Source organism: Mesocricetus auratus, unplaced genomic scaffold (genome assembly GCF_017639785.1).
Source record: "Mesocricetus auratus isolate SY011 unplaced genomic scaffold, BCM_Maur_2.0 Super-Scaffold_100013, whole genome shotgun sequence".
Taxonomy (NCBI): domain Eukaryota; kingdom Metazoa; phylum Chordata; class Mammalia; order Rodentia; family Cricetidae; genus Mesocricetus; species Mesocricetus auratus.
The window spans coordinates 45365764-45392821 of NW_024429196.1; the positions used below are offsets into that span (position 1 = coordinate 45365764).

The window sequence follows — 27058 nt, forward strand, 5'->3', positions numbered from 1 at the left end:
CTACATGTAGTACCGGCTCTTTGCCTCCATCTTTGTTATTTGATGATTCTGTGGTCTATATTATACCAACCTTCAATCTACAAGACTCTTTAAGGAATTTTCATATGTAATCATCTCCTTCCTCCGAAAAAGACCCTTTCTTATTTTTACGATCCCTTCGTAGTACCTACGCATCTCCATCCTCTATCGTCTTGGTTTCTCAGTACCACACTTGCTTTTCACCCTACATTGAAAAATCGTCCTGTTGTCTTCAAACTCCGTGTTCTATTTCTGGAACCTGCAACGTATGTGTTAACCATCCTCTACGGCTCTATTTCCTACCTTAGTTCTCGACTAACTACTGGGATCTCATTGGTCTCATAGCTATTTTTTGCTGAGGATAAACATTTATTTGTTTTCCATGAACCCTTTTCTTCTTGCACAATGTAGTCTACTTCTGCCGAAAAGTTTTATGCCAAACTCTGCATTTTTACGCTCAGAGACCCTTCCATGACCTATTGCAATAGAAGATACATCTGTAAACGGTTCTGATTTTTAAAGCTATTCCCAGTAATCATAAATCCATGTTTTCGGCCTGCTTCCTTCTGGCTTGAATTGTTTTTATATTTTAAGGAGAGTGGACACTAAAAGACATAACTAGAGAATTTTGATATGCAATTTATTATATATGAAAAGGGAACTTGCATTCAAAACACATTCTTTACTAGAAGGATTGAGTTTTTTTTTTTCATCACCTATTCATGTGTATACGTATGAAAAGGCATTGAAAACTCAATAGGAGCTAATGCCAACGGTGAGGTCATATATGGTTATGAGTAAATCCAGATTTTACAAGAGGCGAATTTATTATGAATGCTCCCTAAATTTAGTTAATGATGTCAGGCAGATTTGCGGTTATATAAAACAAGATAGCGATAACCAATATTTTAAACAAAAACTTTTTACAAGTCTAAATAGATGAAAAATCAAGATGCTAAATTACTTTTTAAAAAAAGGTACTGAGCCGGGCGTTGGTGGTGCACGCCTTTAATCCCAGCACTTGGGAGGCAGAGGCAGGCGGATCTCTGTGAGTTCGAGGCCAGCCTGGTCTACAAGAGCTAGTTCCAGGACAGCCTCCAAAACAATACAGAGAAACCCTGTCTCGAAAAACCAAAAAAAAAAAAAAAAAAAAAAAAAAAAGGTACTGAATTCCTACTATATATGTGCTCTCCCTGTCGTTGACTACGGGTTGTTATTTATTGAAAATAAATCAGCCTCCTTCCTCCACCGCTAAATCTTATAAAATAGCCTCTGTCATTGGAGACTGCAGACGCGCTGTTTCCCGCCGTTATTTTCTGTCTCAAGAAAGTGTGACTTGTGCGCTGTGAAAATGAAGTGATCTTGCAATCATGAACACACAGCATCTGTAGGTGGCTCCCTGAATGAGACCTGTATGTGAACTCGCACACGGGGGTAGACTCGTTATGAAGGAGATCAGCAAAAGCAGGAGGGAACAAAAGAGGGTAATGGGAAGGGAAAATGGTCACAGCACATTGTGTACAAGTATGAAATTGGAAAAACAAAAAACTTTAAAGGAAGATGTGACAGGAAAAGCGAGCGTGACTTTGGAAACCGGTGGTACAGACTCTGGTAGCGGTTCCCACGCTAGGCTCCAGCCTTCCTTGCCCTCGCCAAACCCTTGCGAGCTAGCTCTCGCCAGCGCTTTCACAGAGCTGACAATTCAAGAAGCTCCACCCCGGTCACATGACGTCACCATCATCGGTGTGGAGACATTCCCAGTCTCTGCTCACATGACGTTTGCTAGTGCAAATTGGTCAAGCTTGGATCTTTCTACTCACTGGCGACTCTTGAGTCTTCTATAATTCCTTACTCAAGAGGCGAAGACGGGAGGATTAAAAATTCCAAGCCATCTTCGGCTACATAAGACCCCCTCTCAGAGAAAACTTAAAAAAGAAAAAGTAAAACATAAAAAAAAAAAACCCAAACCAAGAGAAAAAGTTCAAGTCCCGACTTTCAGTAGACAGAAGCAAGAGGGTTGTCGCGAGTTTAGGACTGAAACAGGAAAAACGTGAGACTTTTTTTTCGAAAAACAAAAAGCAAACTCTCCCGTACACAACAAAATAGCTACTATTGCTCTCCACACTAGGTAGATTTTATTTCCAGTTTCCATTACAGCTTGGAACTATTTCCTCTGGGTCTTCACTATTAGGTGCTTCCTCGGCCTCCCCAGTTGTGAGCAGATTTCTCTGGAGAGTTCTAGCTTCCTTCTGCAATTCCCTTTTGAGGTTTCTTCCTTTTTTTTCTCCCTCTAAAAAACAAATTGTAAGCAAGAATAAAGTCACTTAGTTGGTGAATAAAGGTATTAAACTATATTAAGATGTGATTAACAGGAATTAATTTCAGAGTATTTAATGAAAACTAATTGAATAAAAAGAAGTGCAGGTCCCACCGAGATTTGAACTCGGATCGCTGGATTCAGAGTCCAGAGTGCTAACCATTACACCATGGAACCCCACAGGGTGCAGCTCAGCTTTTAGGCCCCTCCAGGGGTTCTATTTGAACAGAAAAATAAAAATAATTTGTTTCTTATTTATTTTTTTAGTTTGTTTATTCAGACAGGATCTAGGTCTGTATCCTAGAGTAACTCCAAACTCTTGACAACCTTCCTACCTCAGCCTGCCTGGGACTTCTCATCTCAGCTGTGCATCTAACTCTTCCTACTTTAACAGAACACACTGCATCCAAAGACCAACAATTCTTCCCTACACCCACCCATGCCCAAGGCTTCTCTCCAAGTGGTTCAGGAATCAAAGAACCAGGAAAAGAGGTGAAGTTACTGAACAAGACACTTGCGTGTGGAGTTTTGTGAGTTCCTCAATGGTTGGACTCACCCAAGATTCAGCCACCAGGTGAAATGGGCACGAGTATCTATATCACAGACGAGGAGCGCGAGTCTGAGATCCATCTCTCAATTTTGTGGCCAGATCTGACATGTTTAAGGACACATTATGGGAAAGATTTTTTTTTTTTTGCAAGTTCTCAGGGATGGACCTAGACCTTGGTGTTTACAAACACTGAAATAAACCTGCTGAGATTACCTGGCTCCAGGAGGATCTGTGAAGCCCTGTGAATGACAGGCTTAAGAGGGGGCCGAGAGGGGTCCTGCACAGGGCAACTAACTGAAGCCCAGACCCGCCCAGAGACAGCTCCTGCCTCGGCAATCCCCGCAGGCCCACGTAGGACTCCATGCTCTGAACATTCGCGTGCATTCACGTAAACTAGGTTTCCCTGATGGGTTGCAGTGAGTATCTTTGTATGTTCCTGTCAACATTGAACGAACGGCCTGAGCACAAAAATTGTGACACGATTTTAATAAAGAATCATAAGCAATTTTGTTGTTCATCGGAGTTCAAAGTTGCTCTCCAAGTAGTTCGCCTGGACTCGTTTCTCTTCATTAAAATTCGCCAACTAATCAAGTTCTCTTCTACACAAGATACCTAAGGAGAAATTCTAGGAGGGTACGCCACTGGGTATCCCCGGTGACATGCAAACACTCCCAGATTCCTTTCTGAAAGCAATACTGTGACCCCTATGTAGCAAAGATCGTGTCATCATCGTACAGATACTACAGATGACAAAACATTTGCCACTGCTAATATATGAAAGAGGAAGAGCATCTGAGTTGTCTGATTCTGAGAACTAGGAACACCATGTTAGAGACCTCCTCCCCCTATTCTGCTTTAAGATATGCTATTGAGCGAAGTATGTCTTAGATCCTCTAAAAAATGTCATTGCTGGGGTTGGGAGATGGCTCAGCAGTTAAGGTTCACTCAGACCACCAGGTCTCCGCAGGCACCCAAACACACATGGTATACACTCATACCCATACATACAGATAAATAAAATTGTTTTTTCTTTTTTAAATTTCACTACACCAAGCATGATATAACACTTCTGTAATCCCAGCACTGAGGAAGTGAAACAGGAATTCAAGGTCAGTTTAAGGCTACAGAGACAGTCTCAAAACAAATAAATAATAGGAAAACAATAAAGAGTTATACATAATAGTTTTAATGAAAGGGAAAAGCATGAAAGTTCACACTGGACAGGGACTCTCAGCAACCACCGGCCCTCTGCTAGAGAGTTCCTGAGAATAACATGGTGAATAGGCAGCTGGTCTCTTTGCTGTGAAAAAGAAAACTTGAGAGTTGTTTTTAAAAGTTTAGAGTCATCATCCCCCTGGGGAGGCAGGAAAATCTCCCTTGAAATGAAGCCAAGTGTTTTTATTTTTCCTTTCAAAGGGTCACAGTGCACACCATTATTATGCTCAAATTAAAAACTCCAAAAGGGACATATTTGTGAAAAAGTTGCCATTGTCTGCTTGCTTTTAAGTAAAGGTGTTGGTGAGAGTCAGGAATATGATAACTGCTACACCACAGAAACAGCACACCCTACCTGTTCTTTCTTTGTTTACAAAGAGAAAACTTTCCGTCTGCCCAGGGTTCTCCAGCACTATTTTTTTTTTAACTGCAAAAAGATCAGAATGATTGAGCCTTCTTTATGCACTAATATTAGCAATAGGGAAGTCTATGAGTGACACTAGAGAACACATCTGGGAGAAATTCTCTTTCCCAACAGCTGCTCACAAATTTGGGTTTGCTTTCCAGGAGGTATTAAACATTTCCTCCATCTTTTTTCTTTTCGGGTCATCTGTCTGTCGGACATTCTGGGATCTTCGTCTTGTAGGAACAGAAAACTGTCAGGACTATCTCTGCACGAACACTACTAAACAGACAACGTGCCTCCCCCCTTGACAAATATGGTAGTAGCTTTACTGGAATGAGATTTCAAAGGCAATCTAAGACATCTGGGGAGAGGATTTTATACCCATGGGTGATTTTCGTTTTAAACAAAATTATTTGAAGAAAATAAAAAGCGGAAAGGAAACAATGTGGGTCTGCGGGTATTTAAAATATTTTCTTCATATGCGAAGATGCTGTGTGATTCTTATCGGGAAGTGACAAGATTAGAGCCGACTAGGTGGCTGAACCCCCCCCCCCCTGCAGTCTGTGCTCTGCTGCTCAGACCAGGTCAGCCACCCAAGCTCAGCACCCAGTGGCAGCCTCTGAAGAAGCCGAACCACTGGGCAGCCAGCGAGTGCTTCCCGGAAGATTCTGTTCTGCTGAGCCAAAGATTGTGAAGAGGACGAGGACTTGGTGCCCCTTTAAACAGAAGCTCCATCGTTCTTGTGTTTCACCTTCAGGATCCTCTGGACAGCACTAAGCAAAGATAAAACAGCGGTGGCGTGGGGAAACACAAAATCAAACGATTTAAAACCCAGGTTCTTTGTCCCACGACAGCTTATTGGAGTTTATGAGTGCGTTAGGGAATGAGCACTAACCAACTACCGCTGGAAATCATTTTTCCTTCACATGTTCACCTTTTATCCCATGCCTAACCCGAGAGCAAAAGGATGTGGAAAACTGGGTAAGACTCAAGCAGCTGAGTGGGATAACATTTTGTGCAATTCCAAAAGATGTGCTGAGGAAATAATAAGACCATTCTTGTGTGTGTGTCTAAAACATCTAACTTCCCTGCCATTATGTTACTGAATGTAACATTTTTTAATATGTATGGGAGTTTTGTCTCCATGTAATAGGTCTGCTGCAATGTGATACAGTGCCATAGAATTCCCGGTTTGGTTGTCCTATTTTCCTTTGCCCACTCAATCTAGCTGTGTTTAGAGTCTCCAGTGCTCAATTGTTCTCTCAGATAATATTCTTCCTCCTGTAACAAGAGCTGGTAACAGACAGCTATGCAAGGCAGAGAACCTCAAGAAGAAGAGGCATTCCCTGCCCAATTAAGGTGATTGGAAAAGGGTTACTGAAAGAAGGGAAATGGGGCTAGTAAAGCGTGGTGATCTCAAATCTTTCCAAATCAGTCCTGAAATCACCCCTTGCCTAGAACCTATAAAGTCTCTTTGATTTAGTTCAGAGGTGCAGCTTCTCCCACCTGAATCTCCAGGATCTGGAGAACAACTCACTCGGGAGTTGCTTTGTTCAAATGTTACAGATTTTCAGTTCTGCTTGATTTGTCTTACTGCATTGGTGAAGAGAAAATATATGTGGTCAAAGGAGAGAACCAGCTTCCACAAACTGTCCCCTGATCACCATGCACTGATCACTATGGTCTGGGATCCACACACATACACATCTATCACACTAACAAATGCAATAAAATTTTTTCCTAAATCCAAACAAAGAATTTGATTCTTCATATTTCATTTCTTCCTATTTTTTACTTTTATTTTTATGTAGTTTAGCATGCAAAGTAATGAGTTTTGTTATGGAATTGTCATACATAAGACTATTATACACTCTTATTCATCCCCTTCCTCATTGCCCTCTGACCACCTCCTTTTGGTCTCCCTTCTCCGCAATAGTAGTCCTCCTTCTGCTTTCATGTCCATCTATCCAATGACCATCTGCCCTCTTCCCCAACCCCCCTTAAAATCTCTTGGCTCTATATTTTTCTCTTTAAGTTCACATATTCCAAATTACTGAATTCAAAACAAAACAAAACCAGAGCCCATGCCTGCTGGAGTTCAGCTCCAGAAGGGTTCAAGTCCCAAAGAGGAGTTGTGGAGTTGGTGGGGGAGTGGGGAGGCGGATGAGGAACTGGGAACTGAAATGATTTGAGGGCAAATAGGGATGGCTGCCCCAGTGTTTACACTTTTTGGGGGGGGGTTTCAAGACAGGGTTTCTCGTGGCTTTGGAGGCTGTCCTGGAACTCGCTCTGTAGACCTCGAACTCACAGAGATCTGCCTGCCTCTGCCTCCCAAGTGCTAGGAGGATTAAAGGCGTTCGCCACCAACGCCCAGTTTAAGGCTACACTTTTTATACTCAATAGTTTAGCCACAAGCAAGATTGAAAGCAGGATCAAAGATTGAGGGACAAAAGTGGCCATTAACTTCATTACAGCATTTTTCCTGAGACAAAAGTGATAAGTTCAGCAAGTATCTAAATACTTCAAAGTATCAAAATGTCTCCAAAGTTCAGTAACTGTACCCAGGAGCCCTCCTACATTAATAGAAGGGCCATAAATTCTTCCTGCCAGAGATAAGGAGAATGACTCCCTTTAGCAAGCAGACACTTTCTTCCAGGCCCTGAGGGAATGGAGGCTCTTATCCAAACACCTAACCTTGAGAAAAGGATTTCTTGGGACTAGATACTTTACTACAATTTAAAAGCAATTCTCATTCAAGGAGTCAGATGCAGATGCAGCATAAGCATTGAGCTGTTCCCTAATTGCATTCATCCATGGTGACAGGTGTGTCTGATTATTAAATCTCTAACTTTCCGGTTCTTGGTGTAATCAAGAAGGCACCATGGGATTCCTGTGTGCAGAATCATCTAGCTATCTGGTTCCATGGTGGTGGGGATTTTTTTCCAAAGAATTATTTTGTTTAAAGAGGCTGCCATTTTAAACATCTTCATCCTTCAAAGTCTACATAAAATTTCCCAAAGGAAAAAGCATAAAAAACTCCCATTACAAATAATCATTAGACCCCAGATTGAGGGGTCTCCCTAAAACCACCAGAGTCTGCACAAAAGCAAAGAACCTTTGTCCAGAAACAGTGGTTGTGAGCAGAGAGTGCCCAGCCTCAGTGGGGGGTAGTTTTGTTTTTTTGTTTTTTGAATCATAGTAGAGGTTGGGGGGTGAAGGAATTTTCATGCTTCAAGACCTTGATTGGCTGGCATTTGTCTAGGAGTGTCTAGATGAAAGGGGAATAGGTACATGCTGGGCTCAAGGGCATCCAGTGATCTTATCTAATCGTATTTAATGGTTGGGATGTTTGAAATATCAGGTACTTCCCCTTAGATGCTGGCCCTCTCTGGATGGTATCAACTTATGACTTTTACTGGAACCTGCTACTGTCTGCCAGTAAACTGAAATCAGACCTACTTTTTAGCTGACTTTTATTAAGCCTGCCATGGCAGCAGGCAGCAAGCAATATGCCTAAGCTCTTCTGGGCCCCACAGTAATGAGAATCATTTAAAACGAAAGTAAAAGAATGCTGGAGTCTGTAATGAAGTCTGTAATGTCGAAGTTCTGGAATTTTTTCTGCAGCAATGATTGCCATGTGGTCCATACCTCATACTCCTCCTCTCCCAGCATCTCTACCATGTTCTCTTTTGTGGTGCTGGTGATGGAACCCAGGATCTCCTAAAGGCTAAGCTGGCACTGTGGCGAGGGACTCCATTCCCAGTCTCACACCAACGCTTCAGTAGAAGCATTTTGATTACTAAGCTATGGCTTGGGCATTTACATTTTGTTCTTGGCTAGGCAAGTTGGCAACATCCACAGATATAGCTGTGTGTTAGGATCCACAGCTTTGTATTCCGGCTGAGTTACCCACCATCCCATGTCTCCCAATCTACAGAAAGTGCACACCAGGACACCAGGCACAAATGCATCCTCCCAAATTTCTCCAGGTAAATCCAAAAAATCTTAAGCAATAAAGTTCTTCCTGTTTTACCCTCCACACCAGAGATAGAAGAGGTCAACAGTTGGTGACCTTCATAGGAGTACAGCCTGTCTCTTTGCTATCCCATGGGCTAGACGACCCTGTGGGTGTAGGTGGAGTGGGGATTCCTGTCCCAGACACTGTGAGGAGCTAAGTCCCACATCCCAGAGAAGAAAGGATGTTGGTTGGGATTTCTTCCTCTGCCACCTTTTAAATTTTGAATTTCCTTTGTAAATATACGCAATAAAGGGGTTGCTGGGTCATATCATTTTTGAGGCTTTTCGGCTTGTCCATAGTGTTTTCTATTATATCTGTAGTAATTTACAGTCCCCATAACAATGTGTAAGGCTGCCTTTTCTCCACTTCCTCACCAACACTTGCTTTCTCTTGTACTTTTAGTAAGTGTCATCCCAACAGGTGTGCAAGCTGCAAGCTGCCTCCTCTGGTTTGTTTTGCTTTCTCTGGTGATTAATGTCAGTGAGAATGGCCACTCTTGTGCTTCCTTTGGAAAAGTGTTTAGTCAGTTTCTGTCTATGATTGCAAATTATTTTTCGAGAATAACAAGGAGAAAATTAAGAAACTTTGAGAATAACTTCGTGCTTCCAAACTGCTGGAGATCAGTGTACAGCCCAGGCTAATGGTCAACTCATTATTCTTCTGCCTCAGCTTCCTGAGTACTGGAATTACAGATGTGCATCACCACACCCAGCTTTGCCTGTTTTACTATTACTTTTGTTATTGAGTGTGATTTCCTGATGTTTTTATATTACCCCTTATATGACACATGAGTTGTATGTTTTCTCCCAGCCCCTGGGCAACCATTGCATTTTGTTGTTTCCTTTGCCATGCAGACATTTTTCAGTTGTTGTAGTTTCATTTTTATCTTTGCAAGTCTGGGAGAGTGACAACCTCTTAGGAGCATGTAGGTAAAGGGGGGGGGCTATGTTTGAGATTTTTATCTTTTTTCTTTAAACTGTGGTTAGAGGCCAATAAAGGATCCAGGGTAGCTCCTGTGAGCAGAACTAAGGCTAGCATTAAGTGATGAAACTTGTTCTCTAGTTACATACACCTTTTCTTTCTAACCCTCCTGTGGGAGCTCACAAGTGACTCAATTTCCATCTTGAGTCTATTCTGACTTATAAGTTCAGCTTGCTTGCTCCAGTCTCCTTGAGCTGTGAGAAAGTTTTGATTAAGCTCATGAGAAATGACACAGTATCTAGTTAAGATGCAGGCTGCTGATGCAGCCAGATGTACAGTGTGATAGGAAATGAAACTGCAGGCAGTCAGAGACACGTGAGAAGATAATGAGACTGCCAGTTCCTTGGCTCAAGGAAAGGATTAGGAGGTGGTCAACTGACTATATTGTGCTTTGTTCTGCCTTCTGCCCTTAGTACATAAACAAACAGGTTCTGAAATAAACTCATATATGTTTGGTGTGCTGAGAAGTACCGACTCTGTCTGGTTATCTTTGTCTTTGTCTTAACCCCCGTTTCAGGTAACCCAGATGACTCGTTGGAACAGGCTTCAACACCTGCCTTCCTTTACTGACCTGCTTCTTAGAGGCTGCCATTCTAGACTTGTTCCTTCCTACTATTGGTGGTTGCTGCTCAGAGGAGTGATCTCTGGTACAGCCTAAGAGTTGGCTTGGGACTTGTCCCCAAACTAGGGATGATGACCGAGAACTCAAGACATTTTAGGCAGGAAGCAAGAAATACTGGAGAGTGACATTTGATTACGGGAGAGGGAGGGAGTGAAGGTACTAAAAGGAAGACCAAAGGAAACAGAGAAAGAGAAGTACTGTGCAGCCATTTCCTCCAGCTAGAAACACATAAAAGACAGAGGCAGATTATATTAGCTCCCTTTTCTGCTGCTGCAACCAAATAACTAATAAGAAACATTTAAGAAAGGAGGGATACAGTCCATCATAGTGGCTAAAGTATGGTGGCAGGGGCATGAGACAACTGGTCACATTATTCCCACAGTCAGAAAGCGGAGAGGTATGAATACTGGCACCCAGTTTCCCTTTTTACTCAGTTGGGACCTCAGGGATGTTACTATCACTTCAGGTGAGTCTTTTCAGTATAACTTTGCTGGATATGTCCTCAAGGACAGTCCAGAGTTGTTTACATGATGATTCTAAATTTAGTTAAGTTGACAATAATTAGCTACTGCAGACTAAGACCCCAGAGAAACAGAAGGAGAGTCCTGTGCAGTAGGTGTCCAGTTCAGAAGCAAGAAGGCAGAATGAGTAGAAAGCTCCAGCATGGAGAGCCATGTTTCCCTGACATTTACCACACAGAATATGCATGCCTGCGGGACAGTAATCACTGTCCTACATTTACACTGATCTGTGATAAGCCACAACTTCTAGGTGGCAATGAGGATGAGTGAAGAACAGGTACACAGAACAGGCACTGAATTCCAAGTCTTTGGACTTCCTCCTTTCAAACCAAATGATTTCTTTTGTGCAGTGGGGAAAAATGCCAGGATGCAGTTGCCATGCCAGGACTGGTAAAGGACTGGGTTTAGACCCCACATCAATCCTGGTTCTTCTTTATATCTTTAAGCCAGACCTGTAACTGCTGGAAGATTCTCTGTAAAGAGGTAAAGAACATTCTGGAAGTCAAAACTCAGCACTGGTAAAAGAAGGGCCATGCAAGTAAGTATGTAAATGAGAATATAAACTACTCAGAGCCTTTCTCTTACCTGGCGCCCCAGCCGGAGGCTGGGAGAGTCTGAAGGTCTCATAGGTGCCATATCGAAGCAGTGGGAGGCACTAGGAATTAGAAGGGCTGGCTCAGAAGGTCCCAAGTCCTGTGTTACACTTAGCACATGCCAGGGATCAGTGTCCCCTGGAAACAAAGGAGAGGATGGTGTTGAGCTGGGGCTACAATGATGTTGTAGAGCCAGGTTCTGGTAGCGCACTCACCATTAACGTACAGTACTTGGGTGGCTCCAGGGGTCTGGCCACCATAATAGCTGTTTGTCTGGGCCACAGCCTGGGCAACAGATGCAGCTGAGAGACCAAACACTTGTTCACACAGATCTAGATGGGAGGGCAGTGCTGGGAGCTGGGAAAAGGGACACTGAGGACCCTCACAGGTGACATCTGTGGAAAGAGCGTACCTTTAAGTGTGAAGAATACATATAGCCAGCCCCCTACTCTCCTTCAATAATAATTTATAAAACACTGCCAGTGACCTCCATGAGCTCACAGTTCTGTCAAACAGTCTCACACATCCCAGATCATGACATCCCTGAGTGGGGCTGTGATGGAAAAGGACAGGAGGTGGGGCTCCTAGAGAGAGCCCAATGGGCTCAGGGAGGGTATCCTGCAAGAAGAAGGACTTGGGAAATTTGGATGGTTGAATCAAGCAATAAGAAGAAGTGGCCAATAGGGAAAAGAGAACGTGTAATGGTTTAGAGGGAAGAGAGACTCTAGAATGACTGGCTCTCAAATTGGATCATGTCTCTCCTGCTTAAAATCCATAGCTCACAGTCTTCTGGGTAAATCTGACTTCCGTGGCCTCACATGAATTCTTTCCTTCCTACACCATTTGCTGACCGCCTACAACGTACTCAGACATATGTTGGGCAATTTTGAGCAGAAAGTGGCAACCAAAGTAATTCCATGCTCTGTTGTTATACAGCACTTAGAAGGGAGAAGGAAAAAAATATGACAGATTAGAATGTGCTAAAGAATACAGAATAATAGAAGTGGGACACAGGTGTTTTTTGTTGTTGTGTTTGTTTATTTGGTTTTTTCCAGACAGGGTTTCTCTGTATTGCCTTGGAGCCTGTTCTGGCACTCACTCTGTAGACCAGGTGAGACACAGGTGTTTGTCTGGAGAAATGATGGAAGATATTGGGGAAGTATATCCTGTGGTGAGAATGGAAGACCAGCAAACCATACAAAAGGGGGACTAGATCATTCTAGTATATTGAACACAATATGTCAAATTTCAAAGCTGATGTATTAGGCAGCCTAAAATACATAAAGCTATGTAACAGCAACAGTAAGAAAAGTACCACTGTTAATGTCAGTTTATGGATGCGAAACTGACTAATCATAGTGAAGCACTAGCCCAAGTTTGTTCAAGAACACATAGACAGGAAATAGAATTTGAACATCATGCCACTACCCTCACTTGCCTTCAAAGTGCAAAAAAGAATTTAGAACTCAACTCTGAGCTGGGTATGGTGGCACATGCCTGTCATGTCAGCACTCAGAGGCTGAAGCAGGAGGAATACTGTGAGTTTAAGGTAAACCTGGGCTACATAGTAAGACTCTGTCCCACAAAAGAAAACAAAGGCTTAACTCTAGGGTAGGACAAACGACAGGATACCTATATTCAGAAACACAAAACCCCCACTTCTTTTGTACATGTAATGTTTAGTTTTTATCTGCAATGTTTGGTTTGTTTGCTTTCTTCAGTACAGATTTAACTGATCATTCTATATTCTGTCTAGCAACTCTAACCTTGGGTCACTGAAGCACAATCTCATATATAGGAAGATTTCTGTGGCTATGATATAGAAGTCAGACTGCACAGGTGAATTTCAAGCCTAGAGACCAGAAGAGGCCAGGGATCCAGGCAGTAGTGTGGGGGTCTCTGGCAGGACCATAGAGTAAGAAGTAGAGAAGGGGAAGATAGGTTGCAAAGTGGGCAAGACTCAGTGCTTGACAGAACATCTGGACAATGGGGAGGAGGCATCAAGATAACGTTTCTAGCCCAGTGACTAATCAATGCCAGAGACTTTCTGGATACAAAACAGGAAACACAAGGAAGGAGGGAAGGAGGTGAGGAGGGAGGGAGGGAGGGAGGGAGGGAGGGAGGGAGGGAGGGAGAAGGGGACACTCAGGTTGAGGCCTGAAGTGTGAATGTTAGAAGGCATGTCACATACCAGGTGACTGCTTACATTCTCCAGCCAAACACCTCAGAGGTTACACAGGGCCTAGGAGTCTGGTTAGATGTGACCATGAGTTCAGAGCATCTGGTTTGGGAGTTAGGCAGGTCACTCACAGAAGCCGAACTCAGTGCACGTCTGGTACAACCACTGCCGGTCTCCCACGCCAGATACTTGAGGTTCGGTGGTTCTCAGCTGTGCCACTGTCTCTGCACGGGAAAAGCTTAAACACCTCTGGCCCATGCTGCGTAAGACTATCTAGGGGACAACACATATGTGCATACATACATAGACAAGTTCCCCTCTCCTAGCAAGCCAGGGCACCACAGGACTATAGTAGAGTTACAGGTCAAGAGTGAGAAGGGTGAATTCCTGAGTTTTCGTGGGTGTCAGAAGTCAGTGGGAGGGAGGTCCCTGTAACTAAATGTCCAAGGTCTTATCATCTGTGAGACCCTGGGCAAGAGTTAATGGTTCTACCTGTTTGCTCTTCTGTAAGTGGGGTATTAATAGTGTCTGTCGCTTGAGAAACGTACAGTTTTGTAAGGTATTCTTAAAGAACTTGGTTCAGAATTAGAGCAGGGAAAGTGCTGTAAACGGGGAGTGTAACTGTAAAACGGGGAGTGGGGGCTACCCCTAGAACTCTTATCTCAGAGCTCCCCCTTCAATCTCAAATACTGTTGTGCACTTCCTGTTTGCCAGACACTGATGCGGCCAAGAATAATAAGATAAAAATGATAATAACCATGGTCTGTAACATTTGTATACTGTTTGTTGAGCATCTGCCTGATTGCTTAATAAGCTAATTTTACTATCAGCTGGGTGAAGTATGCAAACCTTATTTTACTAATGAAGAATCTAGGGATAAGGGGAAGGTTTCGGTTGTCTAAGCTCAGCCGAGGTGGAAGCGCAGCCTTGGTCGACTAACTCCTGGCTTGTGCGCGCGTCTGGGTAGCTTACCTGCACCGCTCGGCGAAGCCCAAGGTAGGGCGTGGAGCGACTGCGGTTGCCGGAGTTCCCGAGGAGGAGCCCACAGAGCTGGCGCACACTTAACGGCGCTCCCGCCTGCCCGTCGTACTGCACGGTACCTCCCACCAGCGCCTGCAGCGCCCCCAGCAACTCCCCCTGGTCTTCAGTAAGATCCAAGGACCCGCAGGCGCCCAGCTCTTCTCTCAGCACAGCCTGAGCTGCTGGGCCTGCGCGCAGAAGCCGCTCCACCTCTGCGAAGGCTGCGGAGGCGGCTGCCAGACACTTCGGAAACGGAGAAGCAACGTTCACGGGGGCCTGGGTTTTCCCTTCCTTGGAATCGCATCCTCTTGGGGCGGTTCCCACCCTGGGTCCATATCCTCTCTAAATTTCTCCTCCTGGTCTTTTGCATCTTCTTTAGGGTTCTACTTTCTACTTGCACTCAGGTAAACTAGATAGAGGCCCCACCCTCCGACAACTCCTTCCTTCACCTGCCACTCCCCTCCTCGGTCCCGCCCTTTCCTGGCTCCTCTCTAGCCCCCAATCTGCCCCTCCCTCTGCTTTGTACCCACTTCCCACTACTCTACCCCCTTCCCCACATGGCGCCTCCTCTCTGGATGCTTCCTCCTGTCTTCAGTTCCAACAATCCCCAAACCTGCCCGAATCCCGGGTCCTGGGGCTAAGGCTGTCCGCAACCCGGCTGCTCCCCATTCTGGCCGGACTTTCCGGAGCTCTTCCCGCTCCCTCTCCTTCCTCCACACTTTTCGGCCCCCGCCTACCTCTTGCGATCCTCCTATCGCAACTTGCGTCAAGCTTCTGGCCACCACCTGCGGCGGGCAGGAAGGACGTAAGGGAAGTGCGGGCTTGGCGTTGCCTTGTGGTCCCCGACCCCCGCCACAGGCGTCTTACCTCGTTGTAGGCGTAGAAGTCCAGCACCGCACTCAGCGGTGCGGAGGAGGCGACGGCGGCGAAGACTAGATGGGGGAACTACGAAAAGAGGGGCGTCAGCCTGGGCCGAGGAGGAGTGCCCGTGCTCCGAATCCCTTTCCGGCCCCAGTGACACGCGTGGGTAGGTAGCGGCAGGGGTGTGCGCCCTAATATTCCTGGTTCGGACACCGGGAGGACTTCTCCACCCCCTCCCACTCATGGAATCCCGGGGACCTTCAACCGGGTCCAGGTGGCCAGAGAGCCAGCGTAGGAGCCTCCGAAGCAGATCCAAGGGCTGGAGGAGGACACGTTGAGGAGGCGGGAGAGCGCCTGGCGGGCGGAGGCCACGTCAGCCAACCTGAAAAAGAGAGAAAGTTGGACCTTCCACTCCCGGGGACCACTCCCGTGCAGACTCGGCCGTTAACCTAAGCTGGGCTCCAGGCTTTTTTCTTTGCTTATGCCAAGGGAGAAGACCCACCTACCTTCTTTCAATACCCATTTTAGGTGAGAACGGAAAAGTTTCCTAGCACGTTAGATTAAAAACTTAACAAAAATAAAAAGAAGCAGGGTTAGTCAAGGAGGGCTCCTCAGAAGATGAGGGTGATTGGATGGGCTAAGGAACTGGGGGCTGTGAGGAACCCAAAGCAGAAAGGAGAAAGATACTCGGGTATAATGTCCTTTATCTCCTCAGTCCCCTCAGCTTTTCTGAGGTGGTTCTCAGCCAGTGCCATGTGCTGTCCATTCGAAACCAATTGAGCTTATAGAGAAGATTGAGAAGGAGAGACAGGGAGAGATGGAGACAAGACAGGGACAGTCAGGGAGACCCACAGAAGAAGAGAGGTACAAAGTCAGAAAGAAGGGATAAGCCTGTTGAGAGCATTAAAGCCGGTGAGAGGTTAGAGAGAGAAATGGTGGGGATTAGTCACAGAAGTGGGGCGCACAGAAGGAGGGACGTAACATGTATCTGAGAAAAGGCTGCTTTTTGGAGAGAGAAAAGTTCCAAAGCTTGAGACAATGGATCTGCCAGTGTGTAGCAAAAATGGGAGTGTAGCTAAGCTGCTCTGAGCAGCAGGGGAGATATAAGGAATGATCTTGAGAGTCATGATCCCATTTATGCTCAGACAGTATTCCGTTTTCTGCATGAAGGTCAACGGGCAGAAACAGGATGTGGTTATGATGTTGCTAAGATTCTGGTGGTCTGGAATAGAAGTCCACAGTGAGAGCTTAGTTTTTGGACAGAAAGACAAGAATGGAAGGCAAGAGAAAGGTGGAAATAGAAAGGGTTAGAGATGACAGGTGAAAGAGTAAGAGACTATGAAACACAGGGAAGAAGAGGGGAAGCTGGACACTCAGGGTAGTGGACAGTAGCAGAGAGACACAGCCATGGAAACACTAGCAGCATTCTAGTTCTGTAATTTCAAACACTTTATTGATCCCCACTCACGCATGGCGGCTGGACAAGTATCGAAGCTGGCCCATATCTAGGCCCCCAGAAGGCATACTCAGACCATAGAATCTGTGTTCCAGGCTTATCACCAGGGCCCCCCAGGGAGGGGCCAGTGCTACAGGATGCCCTGTGAAGAGCACATGGTGGATGTGAGTTATGAGCTATGAGGCTTCTGAGATCTCACAATAGTGTCATTTGCAGTTCCCCTTCCTTGTCTCCAGCTCCCCAAACCTTGCTTCTTACCTGCCATCACTGAGCCAGGCCCAAGGCTGCCCTCACCCCCTAAATGCAGAAATACCGGTGCGTCTTGGCCAGCTCTGTGTCGATCATTCACCCAGTACCGCTAAGAGTGGGGATGAGAGAGAAGAAATGACTCAGCATCCTGACTCCCTTCTCCTTCACTCCAGCCTTTTCCCTAAGAATGTCTCCTTCTACTTAGTGGTGTCTTAGTTGGGCTTGTCTAGGTTATGTAACTATAAAAGGAGATGTTTTGGGGCCTGGAATGCAGAGGTGGGAACTCTAGTTACTGCCTAGCTTGCTGTGGTTTTGCAGTGTGCTCAATAAACTATGTTTCCTTTTTTTAAAAAAAGTAGGTGTTTTTGTTTGTGTTTTTATTCTTAAATCCTCAGGACAGAGGGATCTAGCTGGTACATGGTAGGCACCTGCTATTTTGTGAAGCATTGTTAGTGACTAAGTAGATTTAGGAGTAGTGGGGCAATCTTTGGAGATTATGTACAGGGGAGGCAATAGAAAAGTCTAAGTTTGTTTATTCCTTCTTGTGATCTTTGAGCACCTGTCTCCCTACTGGTTTCAAGGCTAGTTTGAACTTTTACATATTAACATCTGCTGGGTCGTCCCCTCCCCCCAGGCAGTCTTATGTCACCCACACTGACCTTAAAATCATTATGGAGCCCAGGCTAACCTTGAACTCCTGATCCTCCAAGTTCTGGGACTACAGGTGTTTAGGGCAAGGTGAAAAGAGGGGGTCAGCGGGTCAGGGGACACAGACTAGGAATAGAGTAAACTGACAGGCAGTACAGTGAACAGTGGCCTCCTCTACTAGCCTTACCTGCAGGAAGGTTCTTCTATCAGATGCGTTAAAGGGATCCAGTGGCTGCTCTAACCACCCTTGTTTGGGGACAGCCACATGATCCTGGCTTAGACCAAAACCCGGATTCAGGCTGGAGCTCTCTTGAAAATTCTGAATGTGTTCTCTCAGGCGCCTGAGAAGCAAGGCTGTGAAACAGGAAGGCATGGGAGTTAGGCTGGACTCTGTAGGTCTCTCTACTCGACCCTCAACCCCCTCTTACCTGGAGCTGACAGCCCCCAGAGGGAAACCAGAAGCAAGAAACCCAGCCATGGAGCCTTGACTGCCATTCTGTCTAGCACTCTGTGCAAGGAAAGGTTCAGGCACTCTATTTTTCCGTCACTGAAAACCTATAATATGTCCTCATGGCTGGGCTTTACTTTCATGGGAAGCTCATGTTTCTTTTGGGACACCTCTCGTGGCAGGTTAGGCGTCCTTAGTAACCGCTAAAGCGTAGCCAGACGCTAGAGTCTGCAGAGGTTGGCTGACAGGCAATACTCCTGCCCCTAGCTCTCTTTTCCTCTGGCCCCTGCATCTCCTCTTAGTGTGCTTCAGTTTCTTCCTTGCCACAGTCAGGGTTTTCCCGGTTCCTTCCCCAGTCCCCATTCCTGCTTTACTGATCTCCGGTTTTTTTCTTCCCTTTTTACCTCAGGCCTCCTCTTGCATCCTCATTTCTCCCTTACTCTCCCTTACTCTTAGTCTTTCCCCTGCCTCTCAGCACATCTTTGGTTGTCCCTGCAATCAGTCTCCCTCTGTTCTTTGGTCCCAGATTTTTACATTATCTGCTTTCCAGGCTTCCCATATCACCTCCACCACCCTCTCTGACCTACACAATCCTACCATTCTTTCCCTAAAACTCCTTACGCTGTGAACACAGCAGGCCTATGCTGCCTCATAATTCTTACCCTTGTTTGTCCTCTCTGTGAGTTGATGTTTCTTCATAAATCCATGGGGATTGCTCCTTGACTTTTAATCTTTACTGTTCATAAAGAACAATTTCTTACAAAGGCAAAATGAGCTGGGATGGGGTAGAATGTTTACTACCACGCTTGGCATGCTGGATTCAGCCTCCAGTACCAAATTATCCAGGTGTGAGGAAAGACCCGGACACCTGTAATCCCATCACTCAGGAGCCATGTGGAGGTGAGGATCAGAGGTTCAGTCATCTTCAGCTACACAAAGCAGGTGTGAGGGCAGCCAGGGATACAAGAGAAAAAAATGTTTCATTGACATTTTATCTTTATCTTTCTATCCAGCGTGATGTTTATTCACTATAAGAAGTATTTAGATTTAAAAGTATGTGTATTACTGCTTTGCACCATGTATGTGACTAGTGCCCAAGGAGGTCAGAAGAGGGTATGAGGTCCTCTGGAACTAGAGTTCCGGATGATTCTAGGTGCTGGGAAGAAAAGCTGGGTCTTTTCCAAGAGCAACAAGTATTCTAAATGGCTAAGCCGCCCCTTCAGGCACTAATTTTGAGAAGTATTATGCATATTTTCATATGTGTGTGTGTGTGTGTAGGTAGGTATATTTTGCTATCCCTCTAACCAGAAAGCAAGCTTTAATCAGCTTGGGATTCATGTTTCTTCCTTTACTAAACACTAAATTCCACCAACAGTGTACAGTGTACAGTGACCATAATTCATCAATTAAGTTTGCTACCTTCCCTCTTCTTAAAAGCTGTATCAAGGATTTGGGGACTTTCATATTTCAGTGATTTCACTTCTGGTCCACCACTGATTTATCTAAGATGCCTCTTAGAAGGTCTCCTCTTTCTGCCATATTTACACTCAGCAGACAGGAGATGCCATTAAATACAGGCCCAGCTATTCCCTTCATGGTTCAGGGTACACTCCTGACTCCACATCTTACTCAAAGTAAAATCTAGAGCACTTAAAGTGGCCTTTGAAGCTCCACATAACCTATCCCTTGTTACCTTCAGTTTCATTTTATACTCCCTTACTCTTGGGCTCTTTCCATCCATGCCAAATTGCTTGTATTTCACAAGTTTGTCATCTGCACCCGTCACAGTCCAAGCTTTCTTTAAATCTTTAGGACAGTCTATCAGCAAGCATTGGTAAGTCTGAATCTATCACTTTCTATACTTTTCCTTTTCTATTGTAATTTTTTTCTTCAGTGTTGCAGATTGAACACAAACACAAAAATAGGGAACATAAGTAGTAAAGATTAATTCTTTGTACTGTACTGAGAGTGGGCTCTAGTCTAGTGCAACAACATAACAAGGGGTTAAGCCTCCCCTTAGGAGCGCTTGATAAAAAGTGTGTATCTCAAGTTCCCTCAGACAATCACTGTCAACAAGGGGCAGCCTATAGCATGGAAAAATGTTTACTGGCTATACATCTGAAAGAGAATTAGTATCTAAAATAATAAAAAAGGTAAAAATTCTAAATGCTTCCCCGACCCATGGGACATTCAACGAGGGTCTGCAGAACACCTAGGAGAAAGATAGGGTACGGGAGATATGAGAAAAGAGGACAGACACCAAGACAAGTGTCTAATCAAGGCAACAGAACTTTATTCTTTCCAAGGTATATTTAAGGGGCTTGAATGAGGAAGTGAGAAGGGCAGCTTCAAGGAAGCTGTCAGGGAAAAAGGTCAGTGGGAGAGGTAGCCCTCTGTGCTGCCTGAAAACCTAATTGACAGGGCAAAAGGTCAGGGGTAGAACCTCCTGAGTTGCTAGGTAACCTGACTGTAGGTCCTTGCTTTATCTATCTGAATCTTTCCCTATTGTCCACACCTGTCTCCTGGCTGGAGGCCCCTGACAAAATGCCAAGAAAATAATTTAATTAAAAATTGGGCCATGGAACTAAGAATTCTCAAAGGAAGAAATACAAATGACTGAGAAATGTATATATATATATATATTTAAATGTTCACTCTTAGCCATCAGGAAAATATAAATTAAAACTACTTCGTGATTTCCCAGAATGGCTAAGATTAAAAAGAAAAAATGGCAGCAAATGCTGTCGTGAATGTGAGGAAAGGAGTGTAAACTGGTATGACCATGGGAATCATCATGGAGTTTCCTCAAAAGACTAGAAATAGATTCATCACATCGTCCAGACACATCACTCTTGGGCATATGCTCAGAGACTGTACCCTCAACTACAGAGATACTTGTTCGTTTGTCTTTATTATTGCTTTAATCACAAAGGCCAGAAGATGGGAACAGCCTAGATGTCCATCAGCTGATGAAAACAGTGGTACATTTTCACAGTGATATATTATTTAGCTCTAAAGAAAAACGCAATTATGAAATTCACTAGTAAGTGGCTAAAGCTAGAAATAATCACTCCTGGTGAGGTAACCCCAACCCAGAAAGGCAAATATTTTTTGTCTCATGTTGATATTAGATTTGAATCTTTAGATGTTTGTTTAACTTAGAATACCCACAAGGGAAAGGAGATAAAGCACAAGTAGTATGAAGGGGTTATAGAAATAAAGAACAGAAAGGGCTAAATGAAGTGGAGTTGGTGGAGGGAGGTAGAGGAAGGAGTGGATGCCCTAGAAAATGGCATATATAAAAGTCTGCTACTGTATGAGTCTTCCTCCTCCTCCTCCTCCTCTTCTTTTTCTCTTTTTTGGTTTTACCAGACAGGATTTCTTTGTATAAGAGCCCTGGCTGTCCTGGAGCTTGCTTTGTAGACCAAACTAGCCTACAACCCACAGAAATCTGTCTGCCTCTGCCTCCAGGGTGCTGGGATTAAAGGTGTTCAACAGCACGTCTGGCTTTGTATGAGTGTTCTTAATTATATGCATACAAACACAACACACACACACACACACACACATATATGGGGATTCAGGGTGATCTGATGACTTTGGTCTCCACAGCACCTGAACTCACATGTATATGTGCTCACACACATATATGCATAATTAAAATATACCAAAATAGGTATATTTTGAGAGATGGCTCAGAGGTTAGGAGCAATGGCTGCTCCTTCAGAGGTCCTGAGTTCAATTTCCAACAACCATGCTCACAACCATCTACAATGATGGTGCCCTCTTCTGGCATTCAGGCATACAAAAACTGTACATGAAATAAATAAAAATCTTTTAAAAATATATAAAAATAAAATAAATCTTTTAAAAAGTAAAACAAATAAAATAAATGCTTATGTCCTGCATTTAATTTCTCACAATGATTGTATCAATTTTTTCAGAATTTATAATCTGCTCAATAAATTCAAGATGGTACAATAGTTTATTTTTTATAAGGATAAAATAAGTTTATATTTACAGTAAAGAGAAAGCCTAACTTGCAGTATAATCTTACAGGAGAATGTATAGCATACTTTTTATTTCCATGGAATGGAATCAAGGACTAAGACTGAGGCTACATAAACTATCAATTAACAATTGCAGGGAACAGAGTCTGGAAAAGACAACAGAATGAGGACTAAACAAGGGAAATTTTTCATTGTGACCTGTTGGCTGGAGTCAGAACCAGTGCTGGATCACGCAGTTCCAGAATAAGAGCAAAAAAAGTGGAGCTGGGAAGGGACCACATGTAAGTCAACATTAGATAAATCCCTAGTGGTCTTTATGTACAAACCAAATATTTCTATTTCTTAGAGATATACACAAAAAGAAGACTTGGCCATTACTTCATGAATCTGTCTGCAAAATCCACATCAAAAATAGAAGAAAGTCACTCAGATTCAGATTCAGATTACACTCAGTAGCAGAATCTAAATTTGACCGCTGGCCCTCAGTACAAAACCTTTACCCCAACTAAGTCTCCCACCACTACTCTTGGTCTCTAATAGTAGATTCCCCTTTTCAGACTGTAATGGCTCCAAGTAAGACTGACTGACTTAAACGACTTACATGACACCAGAATGAAACACACTAAGGACTCTACAAGTCTGTCCTCACTTTCTTTTCATACCAGTATTCGAGGAGTTTTTTAACCAGCTTTCAGAAATGGGGGTGGGGCGGCGACCAGACATCTGGAGATTCTGGTTACTTCAACCCGGTGTTCTTCAAAAAGTGGGGAGCAGTTTAGATTCACAAAGGCGAAAAAGAAACAGGTGTGGGCCGGGGGCCGGGGGTACCAGGATAAGAAGCCGGACGTTCTCCGCGCACTGAAGGAGCTGGGGAGAGGGTTGGTCAGGACACGATGTCTTCAGAAGTCAGCTTGACTGACTTTCCACACGCACGCACGCAAAAGCAGCCACGCTGTAGTGTTTTGGTTTTATAATTCCTGCTGAGGACAGGAAGTTCCTGAAAGGAGAACATTAAAACAACAGTGGAAATGAGGAAGGAGAGAGGGAGATAGATAAAGTTTTAAACATTTCTGAAAGTTGTAGCGATGAATTACAAAATGAGACAACCCAATGCACTGACTTGCTGCTTGACAGACTGTCCTGGTTTACCAAGATTTCCTACCGGAGTCATCAGAATCACCTCCTCTTCCCTGCGGCTCGAGGCTACCGCGTGTTTTTTTTTTTTTTTCCGTTTTCTTTGTGAATGCTGCTGGATGTATTTTTCTGAGACTCGGGTCCAAGATGCCTTTTCTCTTTGGTGCGACGGTAAAGAGCAAACGGTGAAAAGATGTCCTTGTGTGATTCTCAGACCTTCAGTTCCGTGTGTGCTTTGGTAAAAGAAAGGGTTTGTCTGCCACTGACTAACCTTGGTTACTGTTCATAGCCCTCCACTTCGGTTGGTGTCGTTATCATTTATTTCTTACCGCTCATGTATGCACACAATGCACACAATGCACACAATGCGCGCGCGCGCGCGCACACACACACACACACACACACACACCACAAGCAGGCCAGAACCATGCTTCATCCTTTAAAAAACATCAGCAATTATGGCTCAAGGGAAAGTAATTATTGTTTGAACTTGGAATAAAAATAAATTAGTGCGTATGAAGACTACGAATTTGTTCAAAATGAAGGAAAACGATATTTGAAGCTTCGTGGCTCAACTCAGTTCAGTGTAAAATGACTACACTCAGTTTTGCATCGTTTGCTTTAGTTTTTCTTTCTACTTGAAACAGCCTCCCAGACCTCGGCAAAGTAAAGCATCCTGAGTGCTGAGGTAGGGTAAGTCACGCTCCCTCGCAAATAACAGCCACCAAAAACAACAAAGAAAAACAAAGCAACAGCAACAAAACGGGAGTCAGGCGTGGTTATTCACACATGCTGTAGCGTTAGTACTTTAGGAAGCCGAGGAAGGAGGATTGTTGCTCATTTAAGGCTGCCTAGTACTGTTGAATGACTTCCAGGCCAGACTGCTTTGAGGCAGGTGGCCTACAATTGAAATAATGGAGGCCTAAGAATAGAATTAAACCTAAAAGAGACCGGAAAAAAAAAATCTGGAGAGCGCGCACTTGACACCCGTGCTCCTTGAAGAGTCGAGATCCTCACTCGAAACGGCCTCTGCTCCGGGCGTGTTAGAAGTAGAGAAGCTTGCCTGGTTTGGCGAGACTGCTGACCCGGTTGGTCCTCTACAGCGCGCGTCCTTTGGAGCGCACCAGCCTGTGCACACCGAGGGCTCAGGACCGGACTCTGACTGTTCTGAATGTGAAAGTCGCTATTGTCCTGGCGCAGAATGGCTCTTCTGGAGCCGGTGGGGAAGAGTCCTCACGGGGCAGGAAGCACCCTAGGAAATCTGAGAAGCAGGTTTCAGAGATGTTACCCGTCGCCTGCTCTTTCCATACTCCCTAACCACTGCACCCCAAAGTCAACTGATTCCTATTTAGGATAATTTTATGGAAAGGAGAAAACATCAGAAATCCTGTGTGTCAGGCACCCAGAGGATCTTCGCGGTTCCCTTCAGGAACACTAGAGAATCAGCAGAAATCGGGCTGCACTCCTTTTGCTTTACCCTCGTTTATTGAGTTAAAGGACTGAGCCACTTACCACCATGAGAGGGTGAGCGCTCTGGAATCCAGAGACAATGATCAGGACTGCACAGGTTACCCTTCAGGAAGGAGAAAGAAGACAGGTAGGGAAATAGAATAAAATCGTAAAGTGAAGCCTCGTGTGGTGGTTCATTCTGGAGGCTTAGGCAGTAGAGTAGCTATGAGTTCAAGGTCAGTGTGGGCTACAAAGAGTGTAAGACCGGATCTCAAAAAAAAAATAAAATAAAGAAAAATAAAAAAAACGTTGCGAAACGGAGCAGCAGGTATACATGCCTTGGTGGCCTCCCGAGGCCGAGGACCCGCGGAATTCCCTCCTCCGGAAGGGAGAGGAGTCATGGGCTCCAGGGATTCTCCATAACCCTCATTGTACCTAAAGCACCAGCAACCAGCTTTTTCCTGATCCTTCTCAGGGTCTGGGGATTCTAGGTTGGATGGAGGAGGCTTCGCTGGTGGATGTTGGAACAGGAGAGTTGAAGAGGCATTTCCTTCAGGATATGAGAAGTTCCTTTTTGCTGGAACCACTCTTACCTCTTTAAAACAGTTCTGCTCTATGAAGCTAAGAGACACACGAAGACTCAAAAACCATGCAGCTTGGTGGCAGTCAAGATTATCTTAACGAAAATCTTTTGACGAGGGGAAAAGAAATTTCTTTAAAAGCACGAACATGAATGTTTGTTATTAGAGTTTTTTTTTAAGGTGAGTCCTCATATGGTTGGAGTGTGGAAGTAAGAACACCAAGATTGAAGCCCCCTCCTGCCCCTGCCCCCTCAAGTCAGAGAAGTATTGTCTACATACCTTTTCTCTCTTATGAAATTCTCGTTTCAACAGCTCCACACCCAGGCACACACTCTAAGTAAAGGTCTAAAACTTAAATGTTGTTTTTTCTTAATTCTCTGCCTGAACACCTACTCATTTTGTCGTTGACCCCTTTCCTTCCCATTTCTTCCCCCTTCGTCCTTCCCTTTCTTCTCCCTTCTTTACCTTTCTCCCCTTTCTTTCCTCTTCCTCTTTCCTTTTTTTTTTCCTTTTCCACTACCAACTGATTTCCACCAAAATTTTTGTTGATGAAGATGCCCCTTCCCCATGCCCACCCCCAGGACACAGTTGTGAAGACAGAGGAAGACATTCAGTAAACATTTGTGAAAAGATTGACCATAGACGTGTTTTTAATAATCCTGTTGGACACACGGGTAGAGGTCAGAGGAAAGCTGTCCATAACCTGCTCTCACCTTCCACCATGCAGGACCTGGGTTTTGAATTCAGGTCTTCAGGCTTGGATGCGGGTACCATTACCTATTGAGACACCTCATTGGCCCTTTTGGTATACATTTTTTTAAGTTCTTGTTTTTATTTGAAATGTATTTATGTTTTGCTTGCCTGTGTATCTGTGTACTGCTTGCCAGGTGCCTGCCCAGGTCAGAACAGGGCACCACGTCCTTTGGAACTGGAGTTATAGCCATTTGTTAGCCTTCACACAGGTTGGGAATCAACCCACAGGCCTCTAGAATTCTCTTAACTTCTGAGTAATTTCTTCAGCCCCTTGAGTGCATTTTTAAACAACAGATTTTGTGTGTTATGTCTAATAAAACACATATGTAAAGGAACCAAAATTTTAAAGGTCATTGTTTACTACATAATATTGAGTATATGTCATTTTATAGAATACACAGAATTGCATGTAAGAGCCAAAAATGCAAATGCAATGCCAGAATAAAACAAAACTTAGAATTCTCATATTTAACAAAGGACAATTTGTCACTATTTAGTCATCTCTAATTAAAGGTATTTAACACATCTTGTTTCCATTCGTTTCTCTGCACAAAATATTCCCACAGTGGGTCACCCTGGCTTGTGCCTGTAATTCTCTCAGTCAGGAGATGAAGGCCTGTGAGTTTCAGGCCAGCCAGGGTTATACAGTAAGACCCTGTCTCAAAAGAGTAAAAACAAAAACAAAGCAAAACAAAACAAAAACAAAAAAACAACCAGCCTAATGAAAAGGTATGAAGTCAGAAATAAAAATTTAACCATTCATTACAATAAAAGTGATTTTTATATTAAATTAATTATTTTAAAACTTTTCTTTAATATTTTTTAATCTTGTGTGTGTGTGTGTGTGTGTGTGTGTGTAAGCGCACACCTGTGTGCAAGTGAGTGCAGGAGCTGTGACTTGGGTTCTGAGAACTAAACTTTCAACAAATGCTCTTAACTGCTGAGCCATCTCTTCAGCCCTAATTAATTTTTAAAAGAAAAACACTTTTTTTAAAATTAGGGATGTTGAAACAGTATCGCTAGAAAGTC

General features: G+C 44.1%; 1 protein-coding gene and 1 non-coding gene across 4 annotated transcripts; both read right to left on the reverse strand.

Annotated features, from left to right (window-relative positions):
- Window positions 1-2130: 2130 nt before the first annotated feature.
- Prss16 (serine protease 16) lies at window positions 2131-18181 on the reverse strand. 3 transcript variants are annotated; one of them, XM_021223405.2, is made up of 12 exons: window positions 18083-18181; window positions 17842-18008; window positions 17016-17115; window positions 16770-16899; window positions 15560-15683; window positions 15308-15385; window positions 15178-15225; window positions 14393-14683; window positions 13552-13693; window positions 11457-11636; window positions 11234-11379; window positions 2131-2308 (listed from the first exon to the last, which is right to left on the reverse strand). In XM_021223405.2, the coding sequence occupies exons 1-12, from the start codon at window positions 18147-18149 to the stop codon at window positions 2183-2185; spliced, it is 1599 nt and encodes a 532-aa protein (XP_021079064.1). In that variant the 5' UTR covers window positions 18150-18181; the 3' UTR covers window positions 2131-2182. The 3 variants fall into 3 exon arrangements, with proteins under 3 accessions (XP_021079064.1, XP_021079062.1, XP_005086729.2); XM_021223403.2 differs by lacking the exon at window positions 2131-2308 and adding an exon at window positions 4051-5279; XM_005086672.4 differs by lacking the exon at window positions 2131-2308 and adding an exon at window positions 6284-11121.
- Window positions 2441-2512, reverse strand: Trnaq-cug. The gene has a single exon. It is a non-coding gene; the product is annotated as a tRNA-Gln (tRNA).
- Window positions 18182-27058: the final 8877 nt, after the last annotated feature.